The sequence below is a fragment of the Neophocaena asiaeorientalis genome, unplaced genomic scaffold (assembly GCF_003031525.2).
Source record: "Neophocaena asiaeorientalis asiaeorientalis breed wild unplaced genomic scaffold, Neophocaena_asiaeorientalis_V1.1 scaffold1028, whole genome shotgun sequence".
NCBI lineage: Eukaryota > Metazoa > Chordata > Mammalia > Artiodactyla > Phocoenidae > Neophocaena > Neophocaena asiaeorientalis.
In genome coordinates, this window is record NW_020174061.1 from 252,897 (window position 1) to 280,000 (window position 27,104).

At 44.1% G+C, this 27,104-nt stretch overlaps 1 protein-coding gene across 1 annotated transcript in view; it reads right to left on the reverse strand.

The window, feature by feature from the left end:
- Positions 1-27,104, reverse strand: part of COL19A1 (collagen type XIX alpha 1 chain) — a 54,419-nt gene that overhangs the window by 16,971 nt on the left and 10,344 nt on the right. Inside the window, exons 6-14 of the mRNA XM_024754548.1 lie at positions 19,468-19,512; positions 18,976-19,002; positions 16,582-16,635; positions 11,459-11,503; positions 8,097-8,141; positions 7,931-7,993; positions 3,740-3,775; positions 3,560-3,604; positions 786-956 (exon numbers count right to left, since the gene is read on the reverse strand). Of these exons, the coding sequence (XP_024610316.1) occupies positions 786-956; positions 3,560-3,604; positions 3,740-3,775; positions 7,931-7,993; positions 8,097-8,141; positions 11,459-11,503; positions 16,582-16,635; positions 18,976-19,002; positions 19,468-19,512 (531 nt within the window). The remainder of the gene's footprint in view (positions 1-785; positions 957-3,559; positions 3,605-3,739; positions 3,776-7,930; positions 7,994-8,096; positions 8,142-11,458; positions 11,504-16,581; positions 16,636-18,975; positions 19,003-19,467; positions 19,513-27,104) is intronic.

Sequence of the window (27,104 nt, forward strand, 5' to 3'; positions counted from 1 at the left end):
GTTTATGGGGCAAATGAACTTGAATGAATGCGTCTAATACCACGTACTGACACAGCACTGAGAGTTCACTGTATAGGCTTTATTCAAACAGAGTGTAGGAAGAGTGGGTAAACTAAAGCGTATGGTGGGAAGGCCCAGTTCGGCCCAATCTCTGGAATTGGCTGATTATCTGAGGACGGCATGTCCTTTAACCCCCTGGCCTCACGCTAGGACACCCCTTTCCTCCTGATGTGGATATTTTCAGATTCAGTTCTCCGTGGAATGGCCATCCACCAGCCTCCTGACGATGCTTATAAGGACATGGGCTTCCTTAGCCAAACACTCTTTCTTGGCCTAACAGGTTTCCACTTCAAAGCACCATACAGGGCAGATCTGTTGTTCTGATTGTCAACAAAATGGAGTGTTAACATGAAGCAGACGTGTGTTTTCTGGGTAGTGTAAGGGGACATTATGTATTGAAGAGTGTGGGCTTGGAGTCGGTCAGGCCTGGGTCCGACCCACTGGATACCTGTGACATTGGACAGGTCGGCACTCGGCTTCTGCATTCGTCAAGGTGGATGGACAGGTCACCTGTCCTCCCAGGTTAGTTGTGAGGCTCTATTGAAGGGTGTTTAGTGAGTACTAAGAGGGGGGAGTCCACACATAACTTGAAATAAATGACAGCTATTGACACCCTTGTAGAAGCCAGCTTAGGTTCATTATATTAATCTTGAAAGGTTTATGACTGCTCTTGTTGTAAAAGGGACACGTGGTCAGTCCCAGCCAAGAGTTCCTCGCCCACTTACCGGGGAGCCGGGGAGGCCTGGGTGGCCTGGAAGGCCTTGGTGCCCCGGGGATCCCGGGGAGCCCTTATTTCCTGGGGGCCCCATAGGACCTATGGCTCCCTTTATGCCTGGAAGGCCTGGTTTTCCACGTTCACCCTGTGGGCCTCGGTCTCCTGGAATTCCCTGATCACCCTGTTAAGGAAAAAGATGAATAAGAATGATCTCTTCTAGAAGCACGTTAGCTGTGGTTAAAAGCAGATGTCTAGATTCATACTGGCCCGTACTAGCTGTGAGGCCTGGGGTAAAATGAATCGAACTCGCTCCACCCTGCGTCCTCTCCGTAAAGTGGGGTTATTAAGAGTATCCACTGAATAGGCGATGCTGAGAAGTGAGTTAACCCAGGTAAAGTGCCTAGAACAAGCCGACACGTGGAGAGCACTCAGTACAAAGTTAGTGACGATGTTACTAGTACCCAGGTGCCAGTCTAGAATGATGTCACTTTTGAAAGTCAACAGCTGCTGTCACTTCAGGCTTGGGTCTCCTTTTCAATGGGGAAGGAAGATGGTTAAGAAGATTTCCTCCCTGAAAGTTTTCACTCGGAAAAGCTTCAGGACACTCAAAATCTCTCCTAAATCATGTGTTTTTCTTTTTTTTCTGCTTTTTCCTGTATGCTTGGCCTTTAATAGTTTCTGTGGGTTTCTGCTCGTGTTTTACATGCACACGTGTATGTGTGTGTGTGAGCGTGTGCGTGCGCAGGTATCTTAAAGAGTCAGGAAGGTGAGAAAGGGAGCCTTTGGGAAGGTTCAAAGTAGGTCACTGGGGTGGAGAGTCATCACTGAGGTCGTTTGTTCAATAATGTAAATAAACTATAAGAGAATTCATTGATTAAGATGCCATAATAAATTAGATGTGCCTGAATCTGAGAAGAAGTTTCGTTAATGTAGACTTTGATCCTGCAAGGTGTCTACTACTGTATGTGTTTGTGCATGAGAGTATGAAAGAGGGAGGGGGTGAGAGAGAGAGAGAGAGAGAGAGAGAGAGGGAGAATGTGAATGAGAGAACACGCGTGTGTGACTGAGGTGTCTCAGTACCAGATTTCAAACATTCAGTTCCACAGTTCCAGGAGGTGACGATCACACTGAACATGAAAGGATGGTGCATTGACCTGCCCGGTATTTCACCGTATGATTCTTTTATTTGTGACTATCCTGCAGAAGTCCAAACTCTATTTCTCCTGATTTAAAAAACAATAAAAATGAATGAACAATTACAAAGATCTATTTGGTCATAAATGAAGACATATAGAAAGAAGCCATGTAGAAAGAAGAAAAACAGTCGGACCTAATTTCAATTCTACTGTCTTGGTTATAAAAATGTGTCTCATACAAGTATATCGACCCAGCTTGCATCTGGAGAAATATCGGAGATGACTAAGATTAAAAAAGAAAGAAAGAAAAGAACTACTAGCACACTTTGAGAATGTGCGAAATAAACACGATTAAAATTATTTATAGTTTAGGCACACGGGTGTTCATTATAGTAAGGTTTTTTATCATGCAAATTAGAAAGAACCTAAATACCCAGGAAAAGGGGGCAGGGTATTTTCCAGATACCTTGGAAAAGCTATATCCAAACAGTGGAATAACATATAGCCACTAAAATATCCACGTGGATCTAGATTTACTGACATGGAAAGATGGTCGTCATATATTAGGTGAAAGAATTCACTTACGAAACAGTATGAACCAATATTTTGAAAAGTATATATTCACTTGTACCGATGCATTGAGCAAACGTGTATATGATGTATAACAGTGAGATGGAAATATGTCCAAAATATCAACAGTGCTTATCTCTGTAGGCTTTTTTTTGTTTTTTCTTTATATATCTCTATTTTTGTGTTTCCTTCAGTTAGCGTGGATTATTTGGGTAATAATAAGTAAACTAGACACCAGTACACAGGAACGTGTGTGCACGTGTGCATGCATACACACACACACACACACGCAAGCCCTCGCTAGAACCCCTCTGAATAACAATGCTCAAGGAACCTGTTGCCATGGAATGCATCCATTTCTAGCAGAAAATGCTAAGGTTCCTTAGGGAAAAGAATGGGAAGCTGCAACAATGACATCAACAACCAAAACAATGCAAAGAAAAACGTATGCCGTAACTGGCATTACTAGTAGCTCTATATGTCTTTCCCCTTTGTCTTTCTCTCCCCCCTCACCAGCCCCCACTTACTCAGCTTGGTATTATTCCCCCAGCTCAGGGGGTCTCGACAATTCCTCTGCTCCCAGGGAGGCATTTGCAGTTGCAAGGAGACATTTTTGGAGGGAGGTTGGTTGTACAGTGTCTAGTGGGTAGAGGCCAGGGATGCTGCTAAACATCCTACAAAGCACAGGACAGGCACCTATGACAAAGAATTATCTGCCCCAGACAGTAACAGTGCTGAGGTGGAGAAACCCTACTTCAGGTAAAGAACACACGGGTGATAGTTACAGTAGGGACATGTGTCTGAGACAGGAGGCTGATAGAAGCTTTCCAAACTGGAACAGCAAACCAGACTTAGTTGTGAATAAAGGCAAACCAGGTAGGGGTATCTGCCATACGCCCTGATCCTGTTTCCCTGAATGGTCCCATTTTATGCCTGGCAGAGACCTTGGATCACATACACCCCAGCCTTTTCATATGCGGAGATTTCGAGGGGGTCTACGACCATAACTGTGTAACTCAAATGAGGGGGCAGCTGTGGAGACAGACTTAAATAACAATCACAGTAGGAATGTACATACCCGTTCTCCTTTGGGGCCTCTCTCTCCAGGCTTACCCATGATGCCCTGAAAAACAAATGTCAGCACTAAAAATCACTGTGTATCAAGATTTCTCATCAAGCTGCTGGATCAGGAGCTCTGGCAGGTAATCTGGATGTAGTTTTGCATTAGAACATTTATTTTCAACAGTATTTTTCATACCTGCGCACCTGGTAATCCATCTTTCCCATTTATTCCCTGTAAAGACAAAAAATGATCAATATTATTTCTCATTCTGCATTAACAGACATAATTAAATGCAACAAGAGGGTAAAGTTTCAAGGACTTTATCATATTTCTACTGAGATTTTGGTGAAGCAGTGTGGTGAAATGGAAAACAAAATCGATAGAGTCAGCCCCAAGTTTACATTCTGACTCTGTCACTTGCAAGTTCCATTTACTTCAGGCAGTTTACTTAACCTTAATAGCGTCAGCTTCTCCACTTATAAAGTCAGGATAAAATAATGGCCTTAAAACTAAGGATTTAGGGAAATAACAGAAAATGCCTAGCTCACTGTAAATAGTCAACAGGGTTATTTTCCTTCCTTATTCCATTAGGTACATTCTGAGAAATAAGAAGGTTCCCCATGGCACTCGTTGGCTGGTGTACGGCATTTATTGTTCCCTTCTAACAATCTTCCTACCAAAGAGAGCCATTCTCAGTTAAATGGTCTCCGTTGCTGCTTGAGAAATCTCATAACGTGGCCAGAGCCAGATGCCACTATGAAATAAACTGTCAGCCAGAGAACGATTGTTATTTTTCAGTTAGAAAATATGAAAGGACAGTGAGAAATCCGTAATCATGTTTTCTGAGAGTATTAAATAGTGGCTTTTTCTTAGTAAGCTGGAAGTTTCCCGAACTATACATGGCAGTTCTGGAGGTGGTAATAAAGCCCAATCCTGCTTGCAGATTTATAAGCTTGGGAGAACCACTGACTGGGAGGTGTTAAGAAGGGAAAGCACCTGGGGTCCCATCAAATACTGAGAGACAGCAGGTACGTTTCTGAGATTTGATTTGAAGAGGGAGACCAAGGTGAGGAAATGATTTCTTAGCCAGCAGGCAGGTGCATGGACTTGCTCCTCTGCAAAGCCCGGGAGGCTCTGATTGTGCTGGAGTGCAGTCTGCAAGGATGGACCTGCAGAAAGGTCTGTGTTTTTACTGCTGTAAATCACACTAACACCTGCCACAGTTGGGAACCCAGAGTCCCTCGGCCTTCCTGAACAGCCTGGGAATTATCTAGGGCACTTTAACTAAGACCACGTTGCCCAAAGCATCAGGTTCAAAGGATTTATGTCATCCAGAAACACAAGCAAAAAAGGATAAAGCTGATGAAGGAGAGGATGTGAAAGAAACAACTGTGTTAATTGAATAAAAGAAGATAAATCTGATGTCAAAATATAATTCATGTTTTTGGTAACAAGAAAATGAATAAACCTATAGATAGTTTTTTGTCTCTTGTAATTCATCAATGACTCTCGTGTGTCCTCTTTTCTATGAAGGCGTTACTAACTTGTTCTCCATGGCGGGGGGTTGAGTTCTGCTTTCAGAAATTTTTACAGAAACCTCAGTGTATTTACCTCTATCCCCCTCGTCTCACTTATCTGCAAGAACGCTATTCTTTTTTCTAACTCAGAAAGTGTAACCAGCTTTCCCTCCGCTGCACACCTGCGTCTGAGCAGCTGACTGTGGGTGAAGAAGGGTCACCCTCGCTCAGGTGTTCTGATCTACACGTATGGCAGCAGCTCCCAAGCAGCCCCTCTGCATCACCGGCCATCCTTCTGTATTTCCTGACTTGACTCCTTCTTTCCAGAAGTACTTGCACATATTTTCCTGTCTCACGAAACCTCCAGGGTCACCACCCCACTCCTCATGGCCAACTGATGACTTCCGTCCTTCACTGAGAAAATCACAGCAGAGGACCCGCTCACATCCCCGCCGCCAGAGCCACGCACCTGTGCGCATGCGTACTCGGCCTTCCGCCCGCCCCCTCCCCGTGAGAAGGTTGCTCTGCCCTGTTCCTTGTAAACACCAGTTTCCACTTGGGAGTCTTCTCTCCTTACTCTAAGTCCACTCTCTTGTATCTTCAAATGTCCCCTCTCAACGGGGTCATTCTTCATCAAGATCCTACCGTGCTGTACTCTCCCCGCAATGAGGTCCACATTTCCAAACGTGGGGGAGAATTGTCGGCTCCTTTGTTACTTTTCTGTATGTTTTCCTCTCGTTTCTCTTCAACACTTACCTCCCTCCACATCCAAGAAACCGCCTTCGCCTGGTTTTCTTCACATCTCACTGGCTGCCCCTTCTCCGTCTTTCTGCCATATCCTCTCCTAACAGCCCTGCTCTCTCCCCAGTTCGCAGCGACCCCACTGCATCCGGGCTCAGGTTGAAATACCCAAACCAGTCTCTCCAGTCCTGGCCTCTCCATTAATTGCAGATGCACGTAGACACTGCTTACTTGACTAGAAATCCACTTGGATGTCTACTAGTGCTTCAACATGAAGTTTTACAACAGAGAGCTCAGTTTTTCCTCCCAAACCCACCCATGTCACGAAACATACCACCCTGACCCCGGCTGCTCAGACCCCAAACCACAGCTTTGACTGGTCTCTTCCTCCCACTCTGCATCTGTCTGATCCATCAGCAAGTGTTGCTGGCTCTACCTTCAATGCACACCCTAGATCTCCTCTTCCCACCATCTGTGTTTCTCATGGGGATTACGGTGATGCTTCAGAGTTCCGTTCCCTACGGTGTGCCCCCCGCACGGAACTCAGAGTACCCCTTGAAATGCAGTCCAGTCATTTTGCTTCCCTGCTACAGATGCTCCAGTGGGTCTCCGTCAGACTTCACGTGAAACCCGCCCTCCATTCCTGGCTTAGAAGTTCCTTGTGCTCCGCCACTGGCTGCCTCTCCCTCCATATCTTTGCCCCTCTCCTTTAGCTCAGCTCACGCCTGCCTTCAGGCCTTCCTCCCTTCCTTCAGCACGGCAGGCTCTACTAGCCATTCCTTTTTCTTGGAACAAGTTCCCCCTGCCTCCCCGCCCTGCTGACCTCCCCATGGCCTGAGCTCTCCCATCATGCAGGGTTTGCTCAAGTGGTGGGCCTTTATTGACTGCCCTATTTAAATTCTACTCTAGGGCTTCACCCCGCTCAGATCATCTTCTCCCTGAAGTTGTGTGTGTCTATTTGTTTGTTGTCTTGTGTCCCTGTACTAGAATGTAAATCCGATGAGCTGAAACCTCCCAGTGCTTGGCATGTAGTAGGCGCTCAAGAAGTATTTGCTGAGTGAACAGATTGCTTTTTGCATAATCCCCTCGGAACTGGATGGCAAGCATTTGCGAGTGGCTTACAGGGGCTGGGATGGGGAGCTGGTAAAAGGGAGGGAGGGGAGGGAGGGAATGAGACTAATATTAATGGGGCGTCTCCCACGGCAGGCATTGGACGTCTTACCATATGTCACATTGCTTAAGTGACTCACAAACCCTTTGAGTCATAACTCAAACCCAGATCTTCCTGACTCTAAATTCCATACACTTCCCGTGCATTCACGTTGCCTTCTCTGGGGAGGCTGTGGCCAGGGAATGCCCTTGCCCTGTGGTCTCACAGGTTCTGAGCAGCCTCCTGAGCTCCGCACTGCGTGGTCACCTTCAGCCCCCCTTCTCCTAACAGCATCCCCTTCCCACCCACCCCACGGCGCAGAAACAAGCAAAGGGAGCAGGGACTTCTATAAAAAGCGCACCCGAGAGTGAGGTATGTCTATTCCTCTTTATATCCCCTCCCTCGGGGCCCAGCACATCCTTTGCAAACGGCAGGGATAGCTGACAATATGTGGAATTGAGTTGAATTAGTAGGAATGGTTGTTACAATGTCACATCAATATTATGTATCAGTAGCCAAGAGCTCTTTTAGGACAGGAGGGGATGATGTATTTGACAGCAGTGATTTATGAACATGCAAGAACAAGGCCCACAGGTAAAGGAGGGAATCTGATACAAGAGCTTCTTTCCTCTCTAGCTTAACACACAGGTGTCACATCTGCGAGTCTTTGTATTTCAGGATATGACAGGCCATTTCATGTTTTAGCTCTGCTGAGGACCTCAGACCTGAGAAATAATGAGTCTAATTTCCTGACATTTAAAACAAAAGACCTCATTGTTCTCACTGTGGTTTAAGATGTAGAGATACTCACGGAGAGCTGGACACTCAGTGAGAACCACACCCCCAAAAGCCATTTGCTGACCTGCGCTCACTTACTTGGAAACTACTTATTCCAATCTCAGACTTTCTGAAGAGAGAGGTAAAGAGGCAATGCTTAGAACATTTCTTAAACTGGCAAATAATAGATAAAGGACTTACGGGCTTTCCTGAGGGTCCTTCTGGTCCAGGGAAACCTATGTCTCCAACAGGCCCTCTCTCACCCTGTAGACGTGGCCACAGACAAACATTAGCTGCCAAGAAGAGCTTTGAAACTGCATGTAGTACAACACAAGGACAATGGCTAAGTAAGGAATGGGCAACTGACCGGTTCTCCTGGAATTCCTGGAGGGCCTGGGGCTCCGGGTTTCCCCTGGGAAATGAAGCCAAGGGGAAATGTTAGGAGCCAGATTACTGAATGAGGCCACGCGCTTCCCTCCCCCACCTGTGCGTTTACCACCCGTGCTGCAGGTGTGGCTCTACACCGAACTGGCAGCCCTACCGGCCAGAGTCCCAGAAACCACACTGCACTGGGCAGACGGGACGGCAGTCCCTCAATGCACATATGGGTGTGGGGTATGGGAGGGAGGATAAGCTTTTGAAAATATTAAGCCAGTGTATCCTCATTTCTGGAAATCCCTCTTGATGGGCAGATCCTCTTTACTTTAGGGGGAAAGAGGGCACAGTGGGTCAAAGAAGTCCTTCCTAGATTTTGATTTTCACAAGAAGCTTTTTCAGTTCGTAGTGAGATAGCCTGAAAAGAAGCATGGTTGATTTGAAAGGCCGTTTTGTTGAAAGCAGAGGACAAGTTTGGTGTGACCCGGCGTACCGCAGCCTGGAAGACTGAGGACGGAGAAACCGTGGGCTAGAGAGACCACAGGAGGGATGAGAGAGGAAGATGCACCAGCAGAGACGGCAGTGGACACGAGCCCAAGCGTCCAGGCCAGGCCTAAGGATCCTGCCTTGGAGAAAGAGCCGCTGCCTGCACCCTGAACCTCATGTGGTTGGAGATGCAGGTGTGGGACTGAGACCATGGAAATCCCAGTAGGTTGCAAGGGAATGGAGAGGGAGACCCTTTTCCGCACTTGCTGTATGGAACTCTGGGAGCAGACCGCCTGGCAGGTCAGCTACAGCTGAATACCGAGGTGAGGCAGACACAAGGTCCTGAGATGGCATCCGGGCTCCCACCGCCCACCTGCAGCAGGAGCGCCTGGAATCCCATGGACCTGAGTTGGGGGACGTGTTAGGGCTGAGAAAGCCAGTGTCCCAAAGGGTCTTGGCATAGACTCAGGGGTGCAGGGTGCTTGGGCCTGGAGCTCCAGACGAAGATCCCAAAGGCTGGGTAGTGCTGGCAGGGACCTCGGAGGCCCCGGGGAGGGCATGCTGCTCGCACGCCATCCTGGGAGGGAGGGGAGGAAGAACCCTGGGGAAGGCCCTGGAGGGCCTGAGTGCACTAGGAGGAAACAGACAGCTCTGTTCCAGGAAGAGCAGGACCAGCCCGCTTGGCTCTCAGCAGAGGCCTGTGATGTGCTGAGCAGGGAGACACATCCCTGCTTCAACCAGAACCATCACCTTAAAAGTCTTTTATTGTGGTAAAATATACATAACGCGAAAGCTACCATTTTAGCCATTTTATGTGTACAATTCAGTGGCATTAAGTACATTCACACTGTTGTATAACTGTCACTATTTCCAGAATCTTTGAACTAATTCATTTTTCCAAGCCACAGTAAGGTCCAGTTATAGAAAAGAGAGGTGCACTTTTTTTTTTGCTGTACGCGGGCCTCTCACTGTTGTGGCCTCTCCCGTTGGCGGTACACAGGCTCCGGACGCGCAGGCTCAGCGGCCATGGCTCACGGGCCCAGCCGCTCCGCGGCATGTGGGATCTTCCCGGACCGGGGCACGAACCCGCGTCCCCTGCATCGGCAGGCGGACCCTCAACCACTGCGCCACCAGGGAAGCCCGAGAGGTGCACTTTTAACTACCCAGTTGTATATTTGCGGCGTGCAACATGTTTACCCTTCCCTACTTCTGTCATTGTCAGTTAACCTTCTTAACGATGAGATAGGAAAGCTGCGTTTTAGGTGAACGTATTACATCTTGGACATCCCCACAGTGGCAGGCTAGCCTCTAATTTCAGTCATGCTGCATCCTTCAAAGTATCCTTGGAATTCTTCATTTGGATCGTCTTTTGATCCTGTCACTTATTTTTTCAATACTTTCAATGGTTGCTAGTATCTTTTCTTTGACTCGGTTTAGGGTAATGGCTGAAAGGAATTTATAGTCCCACCTGAGTGAGCACTGCGGGGCATTACACTTCATTATACCAAGTGGAAACACAAACAGGCTGTGAAGGCACCCTGAGAGGCGGGTTGTAGGGGACTCAGGGCAATTGCACAAACAGCTGCGAATATGTCGCTAGGAGTGGTGGTGAGCAGGGGAAGGCGGGGAGGAGGGGGATAGTGTGAGCCAGTTGTCAAGAAGAATGCTTTCGTGTACCAAAAATTCTGCGGTGCTTGCTAAAGAAAATATTTTCACGTTACTGTTTTTTTTTTGTTTTCGTTTTTTGTTTTTTTTGTGGTACGCAGGCCTCTCACTGCTGTGGTCTCTCCCGTTGCGGAGCACAGGCTCCGGACGCGCAGGCTCAGTGGCCATGGCTCACGGGCCCAGCCGCTCCGTGGCATGTGGGATCCTCCCAGACCGGGGCACGAACCCGTGTCGCCTGCATCGGCAGGCGGACTCTCAACCACTGCGCCACCAGGGAAGCCCTAAAGCAGCTAATTAAGGGGATGTTATCCTTCATACAGGTTGCTTTGCTATGGAGTGTGGATGGGTTTTTATTTTTTTGTCGTTAGATTTAGCAACTAAATAGAGTGGCTACCCTCCTTTTGAAGGATGGGTGCTGGGGGGTGGTGGTAGGAGGGTCTGAATGGTGCTGGGTGGAGATGGTAGGGCCGTTTCTTATCTTCCTCATGTTCCTGTGACTGAAGCACACGTTTTCCATTGACTTTCCTACCCTGGCCCACCCTGCAGGGGCAGCTAGCGAGGATAAGTGGGCTCTTATTCATCAAGCCTGACCACAAAGTTTTAATCAGAGCCTCATGAATGAAGATCAGAATAATCCCTAGGGCTCAGAGAAATGATTTTAACCTTTCCTGGAGCACTTCCTATTCATCTGGAAAGACTTTGATGAGATTAAAACACTGGACACATTAAAACATTGGACACAGAGAGCAACAAAAATGATTGAGAGGCTGGAAGGGCTAGTTTACGAGGACACATTAGCAGCCATAAAGCTCTGCTAATAACACCTGGCTGAGGGAAAACTCAGGCAGATGGCAGCTTAATAAGAAGGTCCTGAAGCACGTGCCTGAGGACTTTGCCTTTTGAGGATCAAGAAACCTTGAACTGTAACAGGAACAGAGAAACCCAACAAGCTTCTCAGAGCTGTGCTATCTTAATGCGTTGACACAGGTAACTGGGCTTCCCCTTCCCATGTGAAAGTGAGTTGGGGAGAAAAAAACAAAGAAAAACATTTAAAAGATGAAAATAAAGAAAGGAGCATTCTTGAGGTGGGAGACGGACGGATGGTTCTGCTTTTTAAACCGGAGGTTTAAGGAGTCACTGCGTGCTCCCAGCCCTTCTGACGGTCGGTGCCCACAAAACCAACATGAGAGAATCTGGACTCACCGAGATTCCCGCCACTCCAGGGGGACCTGCCGGGCCTCGATCTCCCTGGAAAAAAATGTACTATTTATAATGATATCTATAAAATCTCCACCGATGAAATTAATGCTCAAGTAATAATTTGGATTTGGTAAAGCTTCTCTTTGGAACTTATAAATGTTATCCGTATCAGCTGGGTGAAGCTAGAGCCCAGATGGGAAAAGAACAAAATGAAAACTGCAGCCAATGGAACCTACTAAAGTTCTCTCTCTCTCTTTCTCTTTTTTTTCCCCCATAAAACCAAAGCAAATAATAATCTTAATGAAAACGAGCATTCATGGTATCATTTCTGTGACCTATTCTTTTAAACAGAACCCCATCCATATTACAGGTAAAATCAGTAAACAGTTTTATTCCACATATTCAAAAGTAATTCATTACTAATACTTAAAAGCTAAGCACACTGAATGTCTTCTAAAAAGCTTTCGCTGTACTTGTCTCATTGGATGTAGGTTAGAATAAATGTGTTTAGAACTGGGGATTTTGTAGCTTCTCCTCTTTAGGCCAATAAGAAGAGCCCTGGAATTGCTCTGAACAGTGGACTGACTCAACCCTTTTCCCAAAGGCAATGTGGTATTTTAGATAAAGCCGACAAGGCTAAAAATACTTCTGATTATATATGGGGTAATAAAATGGCAATTTTTTGTTGAGCAGAATCTACATTAAAAAACTTCCACAGTTCCCTAAGGGACATAAAAGAAGACTTGATTAAATGGAGAGAGATGTTTTGTTCTTGGAGGGCATGACAGTGCTATAAAGGTGTCATTACCACCCAAACTAATTTATAAATTAATGCAATTTTTACAAATTGTGGCTTGATCGAATGATATTAAAGTTCACTTGGGATAATAAATATATTCGAGGATAAGAGAAAAAATAAAAGAAGAATAATAAAGAGGTTAGCAATATCGTATTTCAACATACAATAAAGCTATAATAATTGCAATAATGGAATACTGGCCCAAGATTAAGCAGTATATCAATGCAATATAACAGAAACCTCAGAAACAAACCAACATTTGTAATAGAATTTTAGTAAAGAAAGGGCTGTATTATTCAACAAATAATGCTAATAACTGAATAATTTCTTTGAAAAAATCTGATTCCCTTCTTTGCATTATACTCCATATAAATCCCATATAGATTATATAAAAATAAAATGAATTAATAAGAACTAGAAGAAAATCAAGTCATATTATCTGATTTTGCTTGAGAATGAGAACGAAAGTCATTTAGTGCATAAAAGCAAAATAAGAAATCATAAAGGAAAACAGTTTTACATTTGACCACATAAAAGTTATATTTACATATAGAATAAGATTAAACATAAAAATGAGAGGCAAGGACCAACCAGGATAAAGCCTCTACCATATAAGATAGAAGTAGTATCTTTAATATATAAAGCATAGCTACAGTCAAAAAAAGAAAAAAAAAAAAGAACTAGTAGAAAAATGGGTGAAGGATGTAAACAGGGAATCCTTGTCAGTTCCACTCTGCCCTTTTTTAATTACAGGATTTTTACCCTGGAAATGAATATACTGGAGCTTTTCATTCAATGGAAACATTTGCATATCTGATAAAGGTGAATGTTAAGAGAGCTCCTCTCTGGTAAGATGTTCCTTCCAGCAATCGGGTCTCACAGTTCTTTGAACCACTCTCCCCTAATGGTATGGCCTCTTATTTCCATAGCTATACCCGAGACCTCGTCAAAAACAATAACTATATCCCTCCATAACCTCCACTGCACGCATTCCAACCTTGGACCACCATCTTCCATCATTCTAAATCACTCCCTTGAGTACTTTGAACCCCCAAAACTTTTGATGTCACCAAGATCTCTAATCCATCCATGATTCAAAATTTTCATTATCCTTCATTGCCCGGATGGCCCCTCCTCCTTATTTATCTAGTTTAAATTCCACAGTCACTTGTTATAATCACCCCCTCGTGTATACTGTTGGCTTCCTGGCCCATTCTTGCTTCTTGCACTCACTTGTCAAAACCGGAGCCTTGTTTAAAGCCAGCTCCCCTCCTGTTCTGTGCCTTTGCCTGAGTGTATGTACCTGGTACATAATCTCACTTCCGTTCATGACCATGAACCTCTAGGGTAGCGGTCCCCAACCTTTTTGGCACCAGGGACCGGTTTTGTGGAAGACAATTTTCCCACAGACTGGGGTGGGGGAGGGGGGATGGTTTGGGGATGATTTGAGCGCATTAGGTTTATTGTGTGCTTTATTTCTATCATTATCACATTGTAATATATAGTGAAATAATTATACAGCTCACCATAATGCTGACAGGAGGCGGAGCTCAGGCGGTACTGCGAGCCATGGGGAGGGGCTGTAAATACAGACGCAGCTTCACCCGCTCGCCTGCCGCTCCCCTCCTGCTGTGCGGCCGGGTTCCTAACAGGCCACGGACCGGCCGAGGCTCTAGGGGCTTCTGCTCAGCCACCACACTCTGTGGTCCCTGGATTTTCCCTCTCTCTGAGAGGACCTTCTCCTTAAATCTCCAACCTCTTCTCCCTACCACACTCTCAGATGATGACCTGGACTCCTCCATCTCTGAGAAAACTGAAGCAATCAGAAAAGAACCTCTATAGACTCCAACCAATTCATGTGCCCACATACCAGCATCTGTACCCCTGTTCTCTGATTTCCCAACCGTTACCATAGATGAACTATCCATGCTTCTCTCTGAGGCCAAACCCTGCATTTATGCTCTAGGTCCCCTTTCCTCTTAGCTATCTAAGGATGTCGTTCCAGCAATTCTCGCCTCTCCTCCTATCTCATCATCCCCCTCCCCTTTCTTCAGCACAGTAACAGTCTGCTACTTCTGTGGTCTTAAAGTTCGTTTTAGCAAACCTTGCCCTATCTCCTCCAGCAGCTGCTGGCCCAGTTCTTTACTTTCCTTTGCAGCAAAACTCCTTAAGCACTGTTTAAACTGTATTTGCTGTCTCTAAATCTTTTTTTGTTATTCTCTCTTAAACCCATTCAAGTCCAGCAATTGGTCCTACCAACACAGTGAAACAGTAATCACTCCCCTGGTGATACGTGACAGTACTCCGCCATCCTACTTGACCCCATCCTACTCGACCTATCTGTAGGATTGAGACAGATTTTCACTCTCTTTTTGCTACGTGACCTTTGCTTGATTTCCAGGAAGCCAATATTTCCTCCTATTTCCCTGGTCACTCCTCCTCAGTCTCCCTTACTCATTCCCCCTTTTCTTCCTGATCTTAATGTTGGAGGGCCTCGGGGCTCAGTCCTTGACCCTCTTCCATTTTTTTGAGTGAATAAACAACACTCTTTTTGTCTTTAATTTTTTGTCTTTTAAATTAATTTTTATTGGAGTATAGTTGACTGATCCTCTTCTCTTTTAAAAGAATCCACTGTCATTCTCTTGGTGATCTTATCCAGCCTTCTGACTTTCAGACGGCATCTATATGCTTAGACAAGCAACCTGTATCTTCACTTGGACTCTTTATTATTATTATTATTTTTAAATTTTTGGCTGCACCACGCAGCATGTGGGATTTTAGTTCCCCTACCGGGGATCGAACCCATGCCCTCTGCAGTGGAAGTGTGGATTCTTAACCACTGGACTGCCAGGGAATTCCCTGAGACTCTTTTTTAAACTCCATACTTTTATACTGTACTGCCTACTCAATACCCTCACTTTGCTGTCTAATAGATACTTCCAACCTCAGTCCCATGTCCAAAATTATACTCTGGATCATTGTCTATCTGTAGCTTTCCTCATTTCTGTTGATGACGCCCTGCCACGCCAGTTGCTCAGGTCAACACCATGGAGCCGTCCTCGACTCTTCTCTCAGACCCACATCCCATCAATCCTGTCGCTCTGCCTTCACAGCACGTCCATAACCTATCTGCTCCTCAGGACCGCCACCGTTTCTGCTCTTATCCGAGCCGACACCACTCCCCCCGTCTACAGGAACAGTGTCTTCCCTGCCCCATCCTCACTCTCCTGCTGTGGGCCCCATCACTCTACTACTCAGAAACCACCGCTGGCTCCGTATTCCCTCAGGGTGAAGGATAAAGTCCGTACAATGGCTGGTAAGCCTCTTTATTAATTAGTGCTTCTCAAACTACCTGTGGTGAAGGAGCAGTTTATTTACTTATTTATTTTCTAATGCATCACGATCCAGGGTGAGTCTACTGGTCACAGGTTTGGATATCATGGCAACGTCAAAAGTCAAGCTGCCAGACAAGCTGCTTAAATGCTTTCCCTCCATCTCTGTGCTCACCTTGCCCCAGAATCCATAACGAGTCTGCAGACTGGCACTGGGACTGCACTGGCCAGTGAGTAGCATTGACCTCAACATGGCGGGGCTGCTCCTAACTGCCACCCCACCTCTCTGACCTCATCTCCTAACATATCCCCTCGCTCACTCCCCGGGTCTCCTTGGATGTACCAGGAGTGCTCTGCCTCAGGGCATTTAGACCTGCTGTTTTTTCTTCTTTTAAAAAATTTTTTTTAGTTGTATATATTTAAGGTGTACAACATGATAATTTGATATACGTATACATTGTGAAATGATCACCGCAGTCAAAATAATTCACATCCCTATCACCTCACACAGGTCACTGTGTGTGTGTGTGCGTGTGCGTGTGGTGAAAACGCTTAGCAGATTTCAAGCGCACAGTTTAGCACGGTTACCTAGTGTCACCTTGCTATACACTACATCTCTAGAACTTACTCACCTTGCCTGGAACATTCTTCGTTCTGGCTTGAGGGGGCTTGGCTAACTGCCCCCTACCTCTTCCAAGTCTGCTCTTTTCTTGCTTTCTCAGACCACCCGATTTAAAATGATACCCTTCCCTTCCGCACTCCTGATGCCCTCAACCTGCCTCTACTTTTTCTTCCCACAGCACTTACCAACAATATTATTTCGTTATTTGTGTTTATTCTTTTAGTTTCTGTATCCCCTTCTTAGAACATAATTTTTGTCTCTTTTGTTCCCTTATACATCCCCAAACCTAAAACAGTTCCTGGTCCAACAGTAGGTGCTCCATAAACAGTTTTGAATGCTGAATCAGTGATCACACGTCTAACCCTGCACTTACCTTTATACCAGGAAATCCTTCTAATCCTGGCAACCCCATCACACCAGGTTCTCCCTGTTAAATATGAACATAAGAACACAGAAGCGATGGTCAAAAGGTTTTTTAAGCATTAATTTCAAAAGCAAAGATATTTTTTTGCCTAAAAAATACTCCCTCAAACATCAATTGGTAATTTAGCAAGTAAATAATACACTCTATTTTCAAGCATCTGTATTCTTGCATTTGATATTTGGGAACAGTTTGAAAATAAAGCTATTCCCTGGAGAAGTATGAGTATCTTTTCTAACTAATTGTTTTTATCCTGATGAAGAATCTGCTCTGAACGAATCCCTCTAGTCAGTGATAACTCCAATTTCAATAAGAATTAGAAGGAAAGACTGGGCTTTAATAAACTTTGCCAATTTATAAGGTACCTAAGCCTTCTAGATTATCAGAAAACAAGACTAAAGTCTTTAAGAGTGGATGAAGATGGAGCTCTCAAAGTTTATAATCCCTCAATATTTCCTGGAGCTGGATATGAATTGTGGATGCTTCAGAGGACAGCCCAGGAGCAGTTATTTATGATGGCTCACCGAGAGGAGACAGGTAAGCATTTCTGCTAAAAAAAAAAAAAAAAAAATCTGTTACATATGCTGGTGTCTGGTCCCAGATGACTGGAACCTCTAGGCCCTCAAGGAACCCATTTAGAAAGGTCAGGGTGAAGGAAGCTGCCAACTTTGCTCAGCCGATCAATCAATATTTGTCTGAAAGTAGCTAATAATAAATATTTAATTGAAAGCCAATTATAAATTGAATATCAAGGGAATGAAATGGAGTGCCTCAGAAGATAATAAATTCAATTAAGGGTAATTTTTATCTGTAAAGGTTCACTGAGAAGATTAGAAACAGTGGTACGGATCTGGTGTCCTGGGATCTGAAGGATGCTGGAAGAGTATATCTCCCCATACTTACCCCGGTGGGACTTTTCCATTTTCTGCTCTGTGACCTGTGACTCCACCATTCCTGGCTTATCTATCTCTATGCTATGAGGTAGTATTTCTCTATTCGGGGCAACTGGTCGGAAATGAGTTGTCCGGTGGTGGTGACATGGAGCCCAAAGGGATAATCTAAAGTTTTATCTAAGATAAACCTGAAGGTTTACTCGGTAGTTAATTTCATGATTCCACATTTCTGTTTTTGTGCTTCACCCACTTAATTCACATCTCTAAAAGCAAGGAACGTCATCCACTTAGTTTTTATTCTTTATTCTTTGTCGCAGCTAAAAAAATTTGAAGCCTAATCTCTTCAAATTCTACTCAATTGCTGTCTACATTTTCGTTGCCACGTGCTTTCGAATCCAAGTGAATTATAATTTATCCTTTATTATAATACTTTTTAAAAAGGTTTCTCACCTTAACCTACAGTTACTAATTTAAAAACTTGGGTGTTCCAGAAAAGTCAGCGAGAAGCCTACGTGTCCCTGAATGATTCAGAGGGGAAGCTTGTGTGTGTGAGTATGAGAAGGAAAGACCAGGAGGAAATTTTTATCAATAAGATGAAAGAAGGTTCAGATTGGAATGAAGGATATGCGGGGGGAGGTGAAAGCATTAAAAAACGTTACAGATAAAGAAAGCACAGCATGAGTAATGAAACAACGGAAACTTCTAAATGACATATTTCGGAAATATGCTACAAACTGTGTGGAGAGCCACCTGAAAAGTACTGCTGGGCCTCAGCAAGGCTGAGACCCTGAAAAGTGCTGCTGTGCCTCAGCAAGGCTGAGAATTGAAAGTATAAAAAGGTATAGTGTGTGCAATAAAGCTTGTCAGAATTCCTGCATCCTAAGAGGTGTTGTGTCTTCTGTCCTCGCCGACTCCGTCTCCCCTCAGGCAATCCTGTTCTGCTGAGGCTGGACCTCGGTAAAACTGGGCATTTCATAGGGGAAAACAAATTGGCTTTTAATATATATTGCCCAATAACAAAAAATAAGCTCTTTCATGCGTCTCCTTTGAAAATCTATTTAGATGTAAAAAGATTGCTTTTTATGGCTCTTCTTTCACTTGTTTAAAATTTATTCATCTAGTTTTACCAAACTCCACTGTAATGAAAGGGCCTGCGATTTCCTGAACATGGAACCAATCATCAAAATAGTCCTATTGGAAGAAAGTGTCCTATTTCTCGGGAGCTTTACATGCGTCTTCCTCCAGCCCAGGGTGACTTTCAAAATCACACTGATGGAAGAGCGTCAAGGGCAGGGACACATCAGGACCGAGGCATCCTGACATGAGGAGGTGCCCGCTTCCTCCATGTAACCAAGGGACATCTCCGAAGGCAGGCATCTCTCCTGAAGGTCTTCTTTCAAACTCGAATAAAGATTTATTTTCTAAATGACACAAAACATGGGAATATACATACCACTGGGCCAGGATCACCTTTGGGGCCCTATAAGAAAAATATGAGAAGTCATCTTGAAAATAACGACCGAAGCAAACTTACAAACTATGAAGAATTTTTATCCAATTGGCTTTAATACACATAAAAATATCTGCCGGTTTTGTTTTGCTATGGTTTGGATTTGAAGCATAATAAGATGAGGAAATATAACTTGATGGAACTCCCATGACGGTGATTGCTTGGACATTGATTTAGTTCTCAGGTTTCCAAAAAGTGACACCGCAACGCAGAATGCTGTTTTCCTTTATTTTGACTGTGTACATTTCCCCAATGTTATTATAATTGGTTTCATTTATTTCCTCCTGCAGAAAATTTTCTTTATATTTGTAACACATACTTTTCAGTGAACTTAGGAGGTCTGTGTGTGTGTGTGTGTGTGTGTGTGTGTGTGTGTGTGTGTGTGTGTGAGGCTGCTCAGCTAAAATATGCTTGGTGGTAAGAAACGGTACTCACAGGGGGGCCAGGTGGCCCTGGAAAACTGGGAGCGTTCACACCTCCCTTCAAAAGAAAAAGACAAAGGTGAGAAGAATTTGTAGTAACCCACAGCCGGAAAGTGATTTTACATAATTAGAAAAGTAAATACCTGGATTTTATATAAACTGCTCATTCCATTTCCTTCATTGAATGGTACACCCTTAGGAAAGAAATGAAACATGGAGTTATCCTTTGAAGTTAATAGTGAGCATCTCTACCTTTTGTTGTTTCACCAAATGATATTTTTCCTACTCTATTTTAGAAACTGAGTTTCATGTTATCGGTAAAAATAACAACGTTCCCATTTTTGGTTCTTCTAAAGCAAACGTAGAAGAAGAAACCAGAAGGCATGTGGGCTCCACGTGGAGCACGCGCGCACACTTTGGGTGGGGCTGTGACGAATGTGCCGGCTTGACAGATGAGACACTAATGCATTCAGAGGAAGATACTATTTGCTCATTAAAATTCAGTTTCTGAATTGCCAATTTATGCTAACTGTTTACAGCCTGCTGACCTGCAGGCCATAACACAGGAGTGCTGATGAAGATGTGAACAGGGAACAATTGGGCTGCTGAAAGGTAATTTTTTTCCACACTCTCTTCATACCAAATAGAAAATTAAGGGAAATGGGGGAGATGTTGTTACTCACAACCCTGCATGGATGTTTCTACAAAAACATGTTCTTTAGAACAACAGGGAAGAGGAACTTCCTAATAAATTGACCCGTGAATGCAAAGTCCCAGAGCAACTAACACTTAAAGAGAACTAATGTGAGGGGCTTTCAAAATCGTACATTTTGGCATTCAGGAAAAATTTGCATATGAAAATTTTAGTTAGGATCTCCTAGCCTTCTTTTTAAAAATTCCCATAGAATCATAACCTGCGTTTTCCTGTATTGTGATTTCCACGCTTCAGCTGCAAAACTGAAGAGCCATCATTGCCGTTTTTGGACCACGGCGGTCAGTGGTGCTCAGGGCGCATGCTTTGCATGCATCTTCCAAACACTTGTGAAGGAAGGAAAAATGCTCTGTTCGTTTATTCCTTCAGTATTTCACTCGTTCATGTGACAACTGCTGAATGTCTACTGTATTTAGTCCTGGAGGGGGAAGGATACTTTTGTCTGAGATTCCCAGGGCCCCAGGGGGGTGCTTCACAGAAAAGACAACATTTAATTTGTTTTGAAGAATAAATAGTTTTGGAGAATCGGGCTGGGGGGCAAGGGAGATTTCTTAAGTCCATCGTAAAATAGAGGTCCTCTTTGGGAGCTCATGTTGTATTTTGCTGTTCTGTCCACGGGGGAGGGAGGGTATTTTAGTGTTTGAGTCTCAAATGCTGCCTGCTCTGCTTCCTTGTCAACGGAGAAGGTAAGTAAAACAAAAATGAAGAGCACGTTTAGGGAAACCGAGTGCCAGCATATTCACTGATGCGCGCCAACGTGCGATTGCATGCAGAGTAGCGATGTATCTTTGTTGTCTCCAGCATCTCAAGAAACTCTTACCAGTGGAGAAAGCTGAGACGTGAAACTGCACAGCAGCCATTCCCTTCCTTTCTCTTGTTTTTAGATGAGGATGGTACTTAAGGTGAGGACTTGGGCCATTTCAGGGCGTCACTCAGTTTTCCTGGATGTCTCCCTTGCATACAGGAAGCGCACATGTTATTAAACTTCTGATTGTGTTTCTCCAAAAAAAACAAAGTCATGGATGAATTCTGCCCCTTCTGGAGGAGTCTGGCTTCTTCACCTCTCCCTCTGAGGCAGGTGGGAAAGAACGCTTGGCCGGACGGACGCTGTGATGCTGTTTGAGCGAGACCCCACTTGAGGGCAGACTTGCTCCAGAGAGAGGCCCCTGTCCTCCTCAGCCTACCGACAATGTGCACGTCTGTCTCAATCCCTAGCACGAAAGCAGCGGTGGCCCTTGTACATTTCTTTCACTAGGCGCCATATAAATAGAATTTCCTTGCATCTCGGGCATCATAGATGGTAATGAACACACACAGCACAACAGAATTTTTCTACCAACTCACACTGCCGGAAGGGATGTCTTTTTACAGCCCCTGTCTTTTCTGTGAATGAGGCTCATTGAGGTTAAATGACTTTCCCAGGGTCCCCCAGGCAGGAGGTGGGGAGTAGGGGTGCACACCCACCTGAACTGAGTCCACAGCAGGGAGGCCCACAGTCCGCAAATCCGAGCAGTGTGCCTCAGGGCTGAGCTAAGGCGGGAATCAGGGCTCCCCTAAGCCACCCTGGCTGTCATTCACATTTATACATAAAACTCAGATGACTTTTATCCTTGAGAATATCTAAATGTATTCTGACCTCTGAGTCATAAAAGCTTTTTTTTTGATTTCAACTATAGGACATTCTGAAAAAGGCAGAAATATAGAGATAGTAAAGAGACCAACAGTTTCTAGCGGCTGGAGGGACAGGGAGGTGAGCGAGGAACAAGTGTGGCACAGGACGTTTTCAGGGCAGTGAAACTGTTCTGTATGGTACTGTAATGGTGGATACGTGAGGTTATGCACTTATCAAAACTAATGGACCATACAACCAAAAGAGTAAACCCCAGGGTCAACTATAGAGTTTAGTTAATAATAATGTATCAGTATCAGTTCGTCAACTGTAAAAAATTCTACTCTAAGAGAGAAATTATATTACCTGGATAGTTAATGTGACAAATAATATTTCTCGACATATACTTCATAATAATAATTTTGTTATACATGCCACTGAAAAATCATTATATCAGGGTTAGAAGGAACTTTATACATGTTTTTGGTTTTTAAGCCGAGATAAAATTCACATACCATAAAGTTTATACTTTTAAAGAGTACAATTCCACACTAATGTTAAGATATTAATGATAAGGGAAACTGCGTGTGTGTGGCAGGACCATATGGGAACTCTTTGTATTTTCTGTGAAATTTTCCTGCAAACATAAAAAATCATCCAAGAAAAATAAAGTCTATTTAAAAAAACAACAAAAAAACAAACAAAAAAAGTAAAATCCTTTTTTTTCCCTATTCCATTATGGTTTATTACAGGATATGGAACATAATTCCCCGTGCTATGCAATAGGACCTTGTTGTTTATACAAGTCTGAAGTAGATGCATGAATTTATGTTTTAAACCTGAAACAACTCACAGGTGGTCCAGGTGGTCCGGGTCTCCCAGGGGGTCCCTCGCTGCCCTGCAAGGGGGTACACAGACCAACATCAACGGCTTAGACATTTCTACTCCAGGTTTATGGACCCGACTGCGCTTGTTCCGAGAGCCACATTCTGAAGTCAATATGACTTGTTTTGTTCACCCTTGCAAAGTCTTATTCAGCGGGGCTTTTCCCTTCACCTGGAGAATTAACATTACTAGACCACGGGAAAGGTAAACGCCTTTTCCCACAGGCATTCAGATCCTCACGGTGTGAGCACCAGGGATGAAGCTTATTTTCAGATGGAGCCAGACAAGCAGGTGACCAGGTCCTGGACTTCGAGTGCAGCTGGGGGAACTCTCCCCACATGGGGGTGCAGGGCACACTTCCTGAAGGCTGGGGCAGCTCAGGGACACGGCTCTTTGGGTCAGACCCTCACTTCTAGCCTCACCTCCACCACCTTCATCTTCTGGGAACCAGAGAGGGCATCCACATGCTCTGACTAAAGTAGAAAATCACAACCTGTGTGTGTCTGCAGGAGGAAAACCTTCTTTCACATCCTAAGTGAATATCAGGCATGTCCCACTGAGCAAAAGTGACCGTGGTACAACGCTGTATAAGGGAAATGTTCTTTACAATGTAAACAGCCTCAGACATTCTGCTTCCAGGCACAGCAGACTGAAAATGAAATGTGTGAGAAATGCATTCAAGTTGAAACTTGAAAAATGGGATTTCATCTATATTTTGATAAAACATAGGATGCTTATTGGTCCGTGATAAACAGAGGTATGATACTCTTTTTGGTGCCTTTAACCAGTTTTTCCTGTAACTGCTTTTTTTTTTTAGAATAATGGCCTCATAAAATCTTTTGAGTCCCTCAATATCAGGGGCGATGGCAAGAAATGGTTCATTAAAAAAGAATCCAGAGAGAGTAAAATTCCTACTTTAAAATGCCCAAGAATTTTGAGGGATTTTAGTCTGTTTTCATAAATTTGATGAAGGATTTCATTCCAATCTCCCCATTTTTTCAGTAACCAAAGAATCCTAGAAACCTTTTGATTGTATCTTTATCAATAAAAAACAACTGTTAAGTTTTTCTTGCAATGTATCTGTCTGAGAAGGAGTGACCATGAGTATATTGTATCTTTTCCCAAACTGCTCTGCTTGTGGCTCTCTCTCTAAGACGCATGGGGCTCTGCTGGCAGCGTCCTTCAGAGAATCATATCATGATTCTCATGAACTGTGAGAGGATGACAAACAAGGAAAATATGCGCCTATTGAAAGGACTTTTTTTTTCCGGCACAATTAATAGTCATATTTTCATTCTCGATTGTGCCCCAAAGCTCATCTCGGTGTGGAATTCCCATTAACTTCAAAAGGCAAATCTCTGACTGAATAATTTCCACTGAGAACAAATTGAAAAGGCTGGTGGAGTTGGGCAAGCTCCCTGGGATGCTATCAGAGAAACTGTGCTGAGACTGTCCAGAATAAGCACATTGTTGCCTTTTAGTTTGGGGGTATTCCTTTGCTCCTTGATGCCATTATGCCCCACTGTGGTCATTTTGAGGTAGAAGCCACTTGAGTGGCTCACATGGCCTCTGGATTCTTAAACTTCTCTCATCCAAAGAGTTAGTCCATGTGACTCATGTGGTGGCTCTATCACACTGTGGGTGACACTTTAGATCCTAAATGGGGTAACTGTGTGATCTTCCTGCTGAGACCTCTTTTGCTGGTTCTCCCTGCTGACCACAGCAACCCATCTGTCCTGTCAACCGGACTCCCCAGGAAGCAAGTTGTGCTGGTTCTTTCGCGGATGTCTCCTAAGACCATCTAAGGACAGAACTTGGCAGATTTTCTCAGCAAGCACGTCATTTACTGGGATCCTGGTTGGTTCTGAGAGCGAGCCTCCTGTCGGGAGCCTTGGCACCTGCGGCTGGACTTCCAGATACAAACTACCTTCCTGCACCTCATCGGGAGGTGACCCTCACCCCATCCTTCCCCACAGTGGATGCCCAGGACCCTGAGTCCAGCTTGGATGTTTGCTGTGTGGCACCTATGTGCTATTCATCCTCTTCCCTGGGAACATATCTCTTGTCTTCAGACCAATTTTGGGACCTATGTCTTTCCAAGCCCACTTCCCTGACATCACTCCTATAGTACTTTGAGGCTTTGCTTGATTTTATGGATTTCTCTGTAAGTAGGCTCACCTTGCCCCTACCCCAAGCCCCAATCTGGACAGTAAGTGAGGCTTTCCCTCTGTACCTTGTTACCCTTTGTTCCCGAGGGGCCAGGATGTCCCGTTCTTCCCAACAAGCCCTGTAAAACACAAAACTAAGTTTGTCACAGAAACAACAACCAAACGGCCAAGGGTATTGGAAGTTGGTTGCTCAAACTGATACACTTTGAAGGTCATTTGATCCTAATTAAAATCAGTCCTATAAGCTTATATTTCTTCAGGCTGATACAGCAGCTGTATCCTGCTAATAAGCCCTTGGAAGGATAAAATTTGTATTTGTGGTCGCTTTTTCACCTTGGCCAACCACATTTAATGGCCTTAATTGGAACCTCTTAATACATTTAAGAATTTAGCCTTGCTGTTTAAATGGCAATTTACATAGCATTATGCCTTCCTAAATGAGCTATAATTTTGGTGGTGATCACCATTTTAAATACTTCACAGAGCAGAATTAATAAGGTGAGTTATGCGATCTGCATTTTACCAATGGAAAATAAAATTTAGTTTAAAATCTTCGTTGAGCATAGAGTTAGCTATCATTTCCATGGCTCCTTTCACAACTCTTTCTCTTAACTTTTAATTTTAGTGTACAATTTAGAGCCAGGTTTGTTCTATATAACTGTGGTGAAAGCATAAAAGGTAACATTTTCATTATGGCAAACCCACGATTCAAAACATGAAAGAACACGATTACATTCCTACATACCATTTTGCCTAGGCACTCTAAGAAGGAAAGAGTTGGAAAAATTGAGGCTTGAGGAGGGCTGCTAGACTTAGCAAATAGCAATACAATATTTGGGACAAACATGCTATGAAAGTATTTATTTACATGAAATTCAAATTGAGCCTCATGTCCTGTATTTTAACTGGCAACCCTAGATTTGAGCTCTGCTTTCATGATAGACTGGGTTTAGCAGGTGGGAAAGGAAAAAAAGATTGTTTTAAGCAAACAGGGTAACTGAAGACCCTGTTTTGACCCTGTTTTGAAGGCCCTGATGCTGCGTTTGAGAGAGACAGCGGAAAAATGTGCCGACTAAAGTAGAGCGTATTTTAAGTCAGAAACAGGAATAAAAGTAAATTGAATCTGATAATCCTTGACCCGTTTTTTTTTTTTTTTGTTCTGTCTAGAGAATAAATTCTTAGTTTATGGCGCTTAAAAATGTAAGGGTGTAACCATCTGAATATCTGTCCCTAAGGTTGATGCCAGAAAAATTATAGCTAAAAAAGCTAACGCTCCTCTACATCCAACGTCTATTCAAATAGACTTGCTTCATCACAGTCTGCTTTCTGGTCTGGTAGAATTTTCATGACAAGTCTCCACAACCCCAAGCAGCCTTAAGGAATACTAACAAAAATCTGAGATGTTGGATGCTACTTTTCCCAGCAATAGCTGCATACTCCACACAGAGGAACAGAGAACAAAAATCAATAAAGAATGTTAGTTCACTTTGCGTCATACCAGCAGATATGGACTCTGAGTGAGACCATTTTAGCAAATACTTACAGGGGGTCCAGTCGGGCCAGGAGCACCTGGAAGGCCTGGAACGCCTTGAAGACCCTAAAAGAGATAGTTCCTACCATAAAATGTAATATCATTGGAAACAAAGCATTTTAGTTCATCAAATTTTTTTCTTTTTTTTTTTTTTTGCGGTATGCGGGCCTCTCACTGCTGTGGCCTCTTCCGTTGCGGAGCACAGGCTCCGGACGCGCAGGCTCAGCGGCCATGGCTCACGGGCCCAGCCGCTCCGCGGCATGTGGGATCTTCCTGGACCGGGGCACGAACCCGTGTCCCCTGCATCGGCAGGTGGACTCTCAACCACTGCGCCACCAGGGAAGCCCTAGTTCATCAAATATTTTGACGATTGAAAACTACCCATCTTTGTTGGCTAATCAAGAAACACATTTGTCATCTGCAAACTCCCGTTTTCTAAGAGTAAGGATGGCCAGCTAAAATGCCACGACATGGAATTTGTTACAAACATAATTTAATGTGTTGGTGATTCATAGAACATTTCTGATCTCACAGAGCTCCTCCATTGACAATAGCCATCTTTGAGAAGCTGGCACTGCTAAAGCATGAAAATACAAATTTCAGATGAGCAGAATGCCATCAAAGAAATACATGGTTACACTAATGCTTCTTTCAGTTGGTGGAACAACGGACTCTGTTTTATGATCCAGTATTTAGTTTAGCCGGCCAGTTCATTACAAGAAATACACCTCATTGGCGAATTTAA